Raw genomic sequence first — 11,657 nt, forward strand, 5'->3', positions numbered from 1 at the left:
AGGCTGCAGTCAGAAAAAAATGTGCCGGCATGGTTCTCTGGAGAAACAGTAACACAAGTTTAAAAAAAATGTAGTTCAAAGAGAGCAGTGACTACAGTCACTTCAGCAGAGCCTCTTGCTGTCCACTCCGGCTGTACATCCCGCAATGACTCTCAGTTGTTCATGAGTAAGTATTGTTACACATGTACACACACAGTATAGTAGGCTCACACCTTCAGAAAGACAAGGGAGACCCAGGAGAGATTACCCAGATCCTGGCCCTGCACAGTGCCTGGCGCGCAGTAGGGCACAGCAAACACTGATGGGATAAGTGAGTTGCTTTGCTGTAGAAAAGATGGTGCACATAATCAACTCCCCAGCTTTCACATGTCCCTTGTATTTTCTTCCTTGCTCTGAGAAGTATGGTGGCATATGTTGCCTCTCCGGGCATTAATCTATTTTACATTTTGTTCTTTTGACTATTATCTTCACACAGATGATTCTTATCTTATTCACCTTTGGGTCCTTGTCCCTAGCGTAATGTCTGGCATGTAGTTCATGGACAATAAAAGCTTATTAAATCACACAAACGCTAAGGGGAAATGTGTCTAGAGTTAAAAGAGCAGATGAACAAGAAATGAATCTTGGGCGTTGGGGGAGGTGAAACAAACAAAGAGACAAAGAGTGGTCAGAGGCAGCATAATTCTACTTCATTGAAGAACATGTAACACACTTTATAGAATTGCTAAGGACATTAAAGAATCGTGAAAAACACTGACCATTTGAAGAAGAGACTTTGAGAATTAACGCAAAAGCACCTTTGGAATGTATCCCTAGACACAGTGCTTAATGAGTTGATCCCGTTGGGAAACCAAGGCCGGGGCAGAGGCCATAGACTAGGACCCAGATCACTGGATGCAAACAATAGAAACCAACTTGGCTGACTTGGCAGAAAGGAAATTTATTGGAAAACCAATAGGGAACCCACAGAAGCAGCAGGGAAGTTAGGGAATCTGAGATTGGAAAATAAAGAGGAGTTAAGAGAGGCCAGGCAACTAAACACGCATCCAAACTCATACCACAGGAATGGATGGTGATAATACCCCTGCTGGTGTCCCCACCGCTGGACATTCCCTCTGAGCTGCCAAAGCTAGCCTTACACCACCTGGCAGCTTTGCATCTCGGCCAGGATTGCCAGCCCCAAGGGGGAGTAGCTGATTAATGGAGTGTAGGCCAGGAAGCCGAGAGTGGGAATATCTGCCCTACTGGCTTCCTGCACCCCAAGAGTCCCCGTGAGCTATCCACATGCTGGACAGCCAGTAGATCTCCACAACCCCAGGTTTCTGGGATTCAAGCTTCCACTTATTCCTGCTTCGTGGGTCCATGAGAGGAGTCATTTCATCTCCCCCTTCTATGTCCATAAAACATGCTGAAATTTTTAAACCTGAAATTCTTCACCTACAAACATTCAACTAAAATCTATTGAATACGGACTACACACCGGGCGTTGTTAAGTGTTGACAACAGAGTGGCATGTACTATAGCACAGTCGCTGCCTTCCCAGAGCTGACACCACAGTTAAGGAGATTCTGGTTGCCTTAGGAGAAGGGAAACCAGTGAAACTTTAAGAACTCAGTAAGTACCTCCTATATGCAGAGTTCTTTCACACACATCATTTATTTTATTTCATAAGAACCTCACTCTTTTTTCCTGATGAGAACATTGAAGCTATGAGAGTTTAAGTCACTGACCCACAGACAGGTCCTAGCAGAGTCAGGGCTCAAACTCCAATGGATGCACTTTCTTGCACCCCAGTGGCAATGGCGAACTGGGGAGCTTACCTCTGCTGGTTCCTCACAGACCAAAACTCTCCATGCTCTTTAACATTTAACACTGGAAACTGAGATGAGACCTTTCCTCTACAAGCATATAGAAGCTTGTGTGAGACTATGTGGGTCATCCACAAAGTCACATTCCAGCACTGGCTGAAATGCGTTTTGTAGTTAATGTGGGTGAGTATATAGGGACCATGAAGGAAAGAAAGTGGAACTTTATGGTGAAAGAGAATTACTTATACCATAGAAAGAGAGAGGAATAAAGCAGACAAGGAACAATAAAAAAGGAGGAAAAAGAAAGATAATTACTGCAGGCCAATAGTGGATGACCCAGTAATTTGTATTACCCCCAAACAAAATGAATGGCACTATAAAATTATCATTTGCAACATGTTTATGGCCAGTATAATAAAGATTAAGCAGGTTTCCATTTCTTGCTGAAGAGAAGATAAATTACTGGGGCCAGATGTCTAGCAACCAAGCAAGATAACATGAGAATTCAATTTTTACTTGCTTAACTATGATTTTTATGACTCTTAAAATACAGATTTGAGTTCATAAAACAGTAAAGGTTATAGCCATCTGCTAGGTTCCAGAATAGATCAAAATGCGGAGGGTGACTCTATGCGCAGAAAGAATTTTATAAGTGTGAAGAATCTTTAGGCAGAATAGGGTGATTTATTTTCATGCCTTTATGTGACAGTCATTTATGCCAGGTATGAAAGAATTGATGATAAAACATATGCAGATAAACATTTGCTCCATCTTTGCACAAACTCTCCCTGCCTGAACCATCCTCCCTTGCAATCCCCAGCACACCTCCCCTTCTCCCACCCTGCCTTTGTCTAGGAAGTCCAACTCTGGTTTAATTGACACCTCCTCAGGGAAGTCACATTGGACCTTCCAAATTAGGTCAAGTCCCCTTATTACACATCCTCATAATACCACAAGTCTCTCTTTGTGGCAATTATTACTCTTGCTATTTGAAATATATTTTTTATCCTTAACCCAGCATATGTTTTTATTGATTTTAGAGAAAGAGGAAGGGGAGAGAAAGTGAGAGAGAGAGAGAGAGAGAGAGAGAGAGAGAGAGTTCAGTTGCCTCCAGTACGAGCCCTGACTGGGGATTGAACCAGAAACCTAGGTATGTACCCTGATCAGGAATCGAACCTGAAACAATTTGGTTTATGGCATGACCTCCAACCAACCAAGCCACTCGGCCAGGGCTATTTGATGTTTTTGTGTTATTATTTGACTAGAGGCCCAGTGCACTGATTCATATACATTGAAAGGAAATTAATTAGAAGAAATATTTTAGAGGCTGGGAGGGACCAATGGAGGGCTCCAGGGTGTGTCCGGCCAGTCTTGCCCAGTCTCAATTGGCCGGACCCCAGCAGCAAGCTAATCTACCGGTCGGAGCGTCTGCCCCCTGGTGGTCAGTGCGCATGATAGCAATTGGCTGAACGGTCGATTCATATTAGGCTTTTACATATATAAATTGATGTCTCTCCCATGAGCCAGGTAGCTCACTGAGGTCAGGAACACTATCTTATAGTACTCATCACTACATTCCAGCTCATAGCATAGTGTATATAAGGGCACGTAATAGGTGCCCAATAAATATTTACCAAATAAATACAACTCTATACCGACTATGTTGAAAGAACGGCTGCCACAAAGACCTTCTAAATATGTCCCCACTAAATTATAACTTTTGATAATGCCTATTCAAAATAATGAAAGGAAAATGGTTAAACACTTCATCAGTTTCATTCCTTGGAGTATTAAGGATATTTGTAGTGTGAATGAACCGGAAACTGAGTCAATGGCTCAGAATATTGGCAGCTATCTGTTGAATGACTTTTTTTTTTCCTCTTTAGCTGTTAATTCTAGATAATTTTGCAGTAATTTATTTTTCCATCCTCATTTGATTTTCACACTGGCCAGATTTGGAGCAAATGAGTAGTTTTAGGATCACTGTTAATAATAACAGACGAAGCTTTGTACATAGTAGGGAGTTGGTGCCTGGAATAATGGAAATCTATCATAATTGGTTCTATTAGCCCTGAAAGGCTACCAGCTATCTTGGGCTTGCACAAAAGTGCCAATGTTTTTATGTGATGAAAAGGTTAGAATGATGTATAGCAGTATTAAAGTTCTGCATAGCAATAAGGATAAATCATTAAGACTGGAAGGCTTTTTGAAGCCAGATTAGAGAACTGAATAAGAATTGCTAAATCATCTGAAAATTTCCACATCTGTCTTGATCACAGTCATCTGTTAAGACTAACTTGAGTTCCGTGCATTTTTGAGAAGCTCTTATGAGGAAACCTAGTACTTTGTGGGTAACAATTTAGACATTTATTGCCACTGTCTCCATGAAGGGTCATGGTTGAGTCTCCCGAAGTATGAAGGAGAGGGACACAGTGAGACCATCATTTCCAAGGTTAGCTCTCCTTACCCTCTCCTGTTGAGCACACGCACGGGTCCTACTAAATTCTGAGCAGAGCTCTTGAGTGGGCTTTAAAAAATGCTGGTAAAAATATTCTGTTTTGCACTTCATAGAGCTTTCTATTTTTCGGAGTACTTCAAAATACACCTTTATTGCCTCATTTCACCCTTCCCTTTATTTTCCTCCTTTAAGCCTCAAGGCAGCTGCACTAACTTTGCTGAAGTCACAAGGAAATGATCTCAGGAGTTCAGGGGTCAGTAACCACTGCCGACCTTTTATAGGAAACCTGTGGGGTGAGGGCAGGGCCCTGCCAGGATAGGCTGCTTGGCTGCTGCAGCCCATGGGTGACAAAGCCACACAGGTGCCTCGTGTGGGTGAGCTTACCTGATCCTGTGCTTCTCTTCAGGCCTGTGGGCTCAGCCTCCTGCAATGGTAGCACCCAGAGAAGGATCCCTTGTGTAATCCCACTCACATCAATAGGTTTATAAAACCAGAGGGCCACTTACTAATTCACAAGGAGTAATCCCAGTGAGAGAAACACGACCCAAAACACATGTGTTCTCTCTCCTGAGATAGAACCACCTGGGAAGTCAAATCACAGCCAATGCTTGTTTGGCAGGTCTTGGAGTGGATTCCTCTGCCAACATATGTTGGGGGGCCTTCTTCCACAGTTTAGGGAAAGATGGCTCACATAACACAGCACTTTTAACACTTAACAGGCTTTGGCCTGGGGATCATTTCTGAAGATGACTTCGTGTGTTTCCGCTCTGATTGGGGATTGGTTTGATAGATTAACTCTCAGAGGGCAGTCTTATCCCCAGATTCCTAGGTGGCACCCCAGTTGACTGCTGTACTGCTTCTAACCACACCCTTTTATTAAGAAAAATGAAGCACAAAAAAGTTAAGTGACATTCTTTCAGTCATTCAACACGTCTTTACTGAAGACCCATCACGTGTCATTTTCTAAGGTGGCTTCTTGCATAAAATACAATCTTTGTACACAAGAAGGCAGACAAGTAAGCAATTACAGCAAAACTGAATAAATTCACAATTGGGGAAATAGAGGTCACAGAAGATCATATATTGCATGGACACCTAACCCTACTTACTACTCCTTGTTTATTATTATTATTATTATTATTTTTTTAGCTATTTCGGCTTTCCAATGTAATAATCAAGTAAAATATTGTTGAACAAGTAGTTTTTGAGGTAAGAGTATAAAAAATTGATGAGGAAAATTCGCTTAGCAGCTAAGAGAGCCTGGTAGGATGAGGAAGCTTTAGATGTGCCTTCACTGTGGGAGATGTACCTTGTCTTTGGCAGGAAAACCATCAGGAGCAAAGTGAACAGAACATCTTGCAAGTTTCTGTTACTCTGTGGGAGTAAAAAATTACCTTGGAAGGATGAGTTGAGGTTAGATATCAGATGTCATAGATATAAAAAACTTTTTAAAAGTGATAGAAATCTTGAAAAATAATGACCAGATGGCAACCTGGACATTGTCAAGAGCAGGGTGATAAGAGGCTTTATCTGCGAACATAAGGCATAGAGTTTTACTTTTAATCAAAGTTTCTACTGCTAGAAATCCATTTTATTCACTAGATTCAGCCAGGTCAAAACTCCAACTGGGGTTCTTTTCAATGTTTTAGGTTCTTCTGAGGTTCCTGAAAAAAGTCAAAGAAATGCTTGGTTCAGAGATTTGACAAATTCATAAAAAGACTTCTGTGAAGTTTTAAAATATGTCTGACTGCTTCTACTGCCTTAACTGGTGCTGCTGAATTAATATTATTCAAAAGCAGCTCCATTTCCCAGGGTAGAACAAGAAAAGTTCCACCTGTTTTAACAACTATTCTGAAGAAGTTATTAAAATCACACATATCTTACTTTTTGCCTTTTTATCAATTTTTCAGAAGTTTTGCTATAGCATATGAGTTACATGACCCTGGCTACTAGAAGAGACAGAGGATAATGCCCCACTAGAGAGTTACTTTAGACATCATTTTACAGGCATTCTACAGTAAAATATGGTTATACCATAATATAAAATATCAGTAAACCAAATGAATAAGCAACTGGTGAGCAGTTTGGCTTTCCAATTGAAAGGGCTCTGTTAATTTTCTTCAATAATTATTTAGTTTCATGAATAGGCTCTTTGGATACTTTAACCTAATTGTGTAAACAATTATTTACATAGTAAGTTCATTATGAAGCTTTAAGGTGCATCAAAAGCCACTTGGATGTCTGTAAACAGACTATCGAAGTTAACATGTACAAGCCCTTTGAGCCAGCAGTTCTATTTCTAGGAATTTGTCCTGTAGATGGACTTACATGGGAGAGAAATGACATATGTACAATGTTTATTGCTAGTGTGTTCACAATGTCAAAAGATTAGACACAATCTACATAGAAGGCTTTTAAAGACACGATGATAGATGGATTCTGTGGAATACCAGGAAGTTGTAAAGAGGAATGAGAAAGGTCTTAATGTGGAAAGATCTCTAAAATATATCCTTAAGTACATGTGTGGATAGTAGGCTACCAAATTGTGTAAAGAGTGACAAAATAATATACGTATGTATAAAAGTATAAATCTATCTATCTATCTATCTATCTATCTATCTATCATCTATCTATCTATCTATCTGTCCGTCTGTCCGTTTACCATCTATTAATACACAAAAAAACAAATAACCTTGGTTGCCAGTGGCAGAGCAAGGGAAGTATGTGATTATCTGGGATATGGGGTAAGAGGGAGACATTTCACTGAATGTCCTTTTATAGTTTAAAAAATTCTAATCATGTGAATGTATTATTTATTTAGAAAATTAAATCCAAAAATTGTTTTTCTTATTAAAAACTTTCTCTAATGAATGTATTTTTTATTTAGAAAATTAAATCCAGAAATAAGGTATTTCCTATTGAAAATTTTCTCTAATAAATGTATTATTTATTTAGAAAATTAAATCCAAAAATTAAGTTTTTCATATTGAAAATTTTCTCTAATGAAAACAATAAAAATTACCAGAGAAGGGTTGATAGTATTGCTATTTTGGTAAACTATGCCAGTGTTAATCATCTTCATGGACAAGAAAGATCATATTCTTGATTACATGTAAATCCTCCTTTTTAAAAAAAAATATATTTTATTGATTTTTTACAGAGAGGAATAGAGAGTTAGAAACATCGATCAGCTGCCTCCTGCACACCCCCCACTGGGGATGTGCCCACAACCAAGGTACATGCCCTTGACTGGAATTGAACCCGGGACCTTTCAGTCCGCAGACTGACATTCTATCCACTGAGCCAAATCAGTCAGGGCTAAATCCTCCTGTTTGACTTCTCTTTTTAAGAAGCAACTACCTGCTTCTCTATATTATAGGTCACCTCATTTCTGTCCAGGGCTTTGTATAAAAAGCAGAGGCATCTGTGAAGCAAAAACCACATGTACTACGTAGGACTAAGTTTCAATATAAAAAACTAGAAAAGCAAGACTTCAGACCCCAGTGGAATAAAAGATATACCGTTATGCCATGGACATGACATTTCATCTTCTGCTTTGAAATCAGCTAAAAATAATATTAGAAGAATTTCATAGAGTCACATGGTCAGAGTAAAGAAAGACAGATTAGAATTCACCTAGTTTGTAACTTTGCTTCTTGGTAAAATTGTCTCTGAAATAAAGGACATCATTAACATTCTTCTTAAGGACATATTTCAACAACATACGATAGAAGGACATGTTTGCAGTCAGTTTCCAAACTAAAATTCTTTTCTTGCTACTTGACATTGTACTTAAAACATTTTCTCTACTTTGTTCCTTCTCAGCTATGCTTTAGGTCTTGTCCCCAGAAAGTGGGAGCAGAGGAATAATGAAAGGAAAGAAACAGAGTTGAGAGAAATGGGTCAAAGGTGTCAGAGTTGTAGGGAGGAAATTTAGTGAATGGTGGGAACTGCCAAAATCTTTCTAGATGGAGGGCTTGGTTCTCCTACTATATTAGAAAACACTGTGTTTGGAGAGAAACCAAGATGGCGGCATAGGTAAACACCTAAACTGCTGCCTCGCACAACAATTTCAAAACGACAACTAAAAGACAAAATGGACATCATCCAGAACCACAGGAAGGCTGGCTGAGTGGAAATTCTACAACTAGAAGGAAAGAGAAAGGCACACTGAGACTCAGAGCAGCTGCAGGAGGCAGAGGTACTGAGACGCGTGCATGGAGAGAACTGGCAACTGAGTGTGCAACTGGCTTTCTCAAGCAGGAGGGAGACAAAAGCTCCCGACTACACTGAACTCCAGTTCTGGGGGGGCGAGACTCTGGGGATCCAGACTCATTGGGGGAGAAACTGGATTGTCTGGCAGCGGATGGAACTCGAGGGCGGCTTTCTCTCAGAGATGCTTGCAGCGATTACCAAGGGACACTGAGACACAGGGGCCTCATAGGGCAGGGTTGATAGGAAACCAATGCTGTCCTCTCCGCCCTGAGATTCCGCTCCATCCAAGCTGAGCACAGAGGCTTTTGCAAGTCTTGTCTCATAAAGGTGTCTCCAGCACAGAAGTTCTCCCAGTGTAGACACAGCTGATCCTCACAGCCAATTGGCCTGGAGGTCAATTCCTCCCAGTGATACCAACAACAATCAAGGCTTAACTACAACAAGACTGTGCACACAGCCCACAAAAGGGTGCACCAAGAGTGTCCACCTCAGGTAACTGGGGAGGCTGAGCCACTGGGCCCTATAGGACACCTAGCTACTCTATCAACTCAGGGAATCAACCAAAATGCAGAGACAAAGAAACAGATCACAAATGAAAGAAATGGAGGAAAGCAAACAACTGGATATAGAGTTCACAACTATGGTTATAAGGTTTTTCAAGAACTTTCTAGAAAAGGCCGATAAATTTAGCGAGACCCTCAAGGATATGTAAAAGGACCAACTAGAAATTAAGCATACACTGACTGAAATAAAAAATATTATACAAAGACCCAACAGCAGACTAGAGGAACGCAAGAATCAAGTCAAAGATTTGAAATACAAAGAAGCAAAAAACACTCAACTGGAAAAGCAAAAAGAAAAAAGAATCTAAAAACATGAAGATAGTGTAAGGAGCCTCTGGGACAACTTCAAGTGTACCAACATCTGAATTATGGGGGTGCCGGAAGAAGAGAGAGAGCAAGATACTGAAAACCTATTTGAAGAAATAATGACTGAAAACTTCCCCCACCTGGTGAAAGAAATAGACTTACAAGTCCAGGAAGCACACAGAACCCCAAACAAAAGGAATCCAAAGAGGACCACACCAAGACACATCATAATTAAAATGCCAAGAGCAAAAGACAAAGAGAGAATATTAAAAGCAGCAAGAGAAAAACAGTTAGTTACCTACAAGGGAGCACCCATACGATTGTCAGCTGATTTCTCAACAGAAATTATGCAGGCCAGATGGGAGTGGCAAGAAATATTCAAAGTGATGAACAGCAAGAACCTACAACCAAGATTACTCTACCCAGCAAAGCTATCATTCAGAATTGAAGGTCAGATAAAGAGCTTCACAGATAAGAAAAAGCTAAAAGAGTTCATCATCACCAAACCAGTATTATATGAAATGCTGAAAGGTATTCTTTAAGAAGAGGAAGAAGAAGAAAAAGGTAAAGATAAAAATTGTGAACAACAAATACATATCTATCAACAAGTGAATCTAAAAATCAAGTGAATAAAAAATCTGAAGAACAGAATAAACTGGTGAATATAATAGAATCAGGGGCATAGAAAGGGAGTGTACTGACAATTCTTGGAGGGAAAGGGGTGTGGGGGGTGTGGGAAGAGACTGGACAAAAATCGTACACCTATGGATGAGGACGGGGGGTGGGCGTGGTAAGGGCAGAGGGTGGGGTGGGAACCGGATGGAGGGGAGCTATGGGGGAAAAAAAAGGAACAACTGTAATAATCTAAACAATAAAGATTTATTAAAACAAAAAAAACAAAAAAGAAAACACTGTGTCTGTGTTTGCATTGCTGTGGATTAAATAGAGATGAAAACTGTTCTCCTTCTTAAATAGCCGGGACCAAGCAGAGGCTGCCCTCCACTCAGGTCAAGGTGGTGCTTTCTCCAATACCAGAACTAGAAGTTCCTTCCACGGCCCATCGGCATGAGCAGTATACACGGTGAGTCATGATTCTGCTTTATTGACTATTTGACTTTATTCATTATAAACGTGAAGAGATCCAAGGAAATAAAGTATACTTCAAACTACGTTTCTATTGAGAGTAGGAGATAGAAAATGATGAACTTGCAAAATCAGCTCACATGAATTCAATGACATGAAATAAAATTACTTGTTTCTCCAAGGTGTAGGAAGGACCAGTAGTCTGTTAACCAACATGTGCCTCTGAGCTATCAATTCATCCCTTGGCATTGTTTCCTGGGGTTGAGTCATAATTTCAGTGGGCCAATCATTGTTTTAGTTGGAGCATGAGAAAAGAGAGAATGTGAATTTCTAAAGAACTGTCCACTGATCCTCAATTACTGAAACTAAAGACTTCTCTAAATTTAACATCTGATCATCTAGATTAATGTACATTGCTTCCTATATATTTGAATTCAAAACTGTGATCAAAAGTGTCTTAGAAAAATTTTTCACTCATTCAACAAATATTTATTAAGTAGCTGTTCTGTTAAAGGCAAACTTGGCAGCCATTGTAGGGGGTATAAAAATTGTAACAGGGAAGAGAAGGGACACTAGCATTTATTTGTTGTATTTTTTTGTGCTTGGTGGTGATAGGCTAGATCATTTACGCTTCATAATCCTTGGGTAGTTATCAGTCAAGGTCCCAATAGGAAACCATTGATATACTTAAATAATTTGTGGAGAGTTTAATAAAGGGTTTATTAAACTAAGAAAACCAAAAAGAAGAGTGTGACACCATAGGACTAATAAGTGGGGCTACTGCTCCTGTCTCTAAGATTAAAGGAACCCAGAGAGACACACACAGAGGCAGACACACATGCACACATACACAGAGGTGGAGTATGTGCAGAGGGCTGCCCGACAGGAGCTGTGACCTTTGGTCAGGGGACACAGCCTGTGGTTGCCATGAAGAGAGAGAATAAATACCCCAGCTTGGCTGTTCTCCCTTTACTCAGTGTACTTCCCACTGGCCACACTGAACCAGAGCCAGGGGACGCTGACACCAGCTGGAGGCAGTTTCTATAGATTGACCACCCAGCATACCAAGCAGGTTGGGAGAAAGTGGAGAGCAGATCTAGAAAAGGTAACTAAAGGGATCCAGCACAGGCGGCTGCTGGGGTGTTTCTCAGCATCTAGAAGGGCTTGGGAATCTGGAGAAGGACAGCGAGTAAATTAATAAAGAGATTAGATATGAAATATAAA

General features: G+C 40.3%; 1 protein-coding gene across 1 annotated transcript in view; it reads left to right on the forward strand.

The window, feature by feature from the left end:
• TMEM156 (transmembrane protein 156) overlaps positions 1-10,435 on the forward strand; it is a gene marked incomplete at both ends in the record, with an annotated part of 35,020 nt that extends 24,585 nt beyond the window's left edge. The window contains one exon of the mRNA XM_080656572.1: positions 10,326-10,435. Coding sequence (XP_080512698.1) covers positions 10,326-10,435 — 110 coding nt within the window. The remainder of the gene's footprint in view (positions 1-10,325) is intronic.
• Between the last annotated feature and the right edge of the window lie 1,222 nt (positions 10,436-11,657).

Source organism: Plecotus auritus (genome assembly GCF_963455305.1).
Source record: "Plecotus auritus genome assembly, chromosome: 1".
In the NCBI taxonomy this organism is placed as follows: Eukaryota; Metazoa; Chordata; class Mammalia; order Chiroptera; family Vespertilionidae; genus Plecotus; species Plecotus auritus.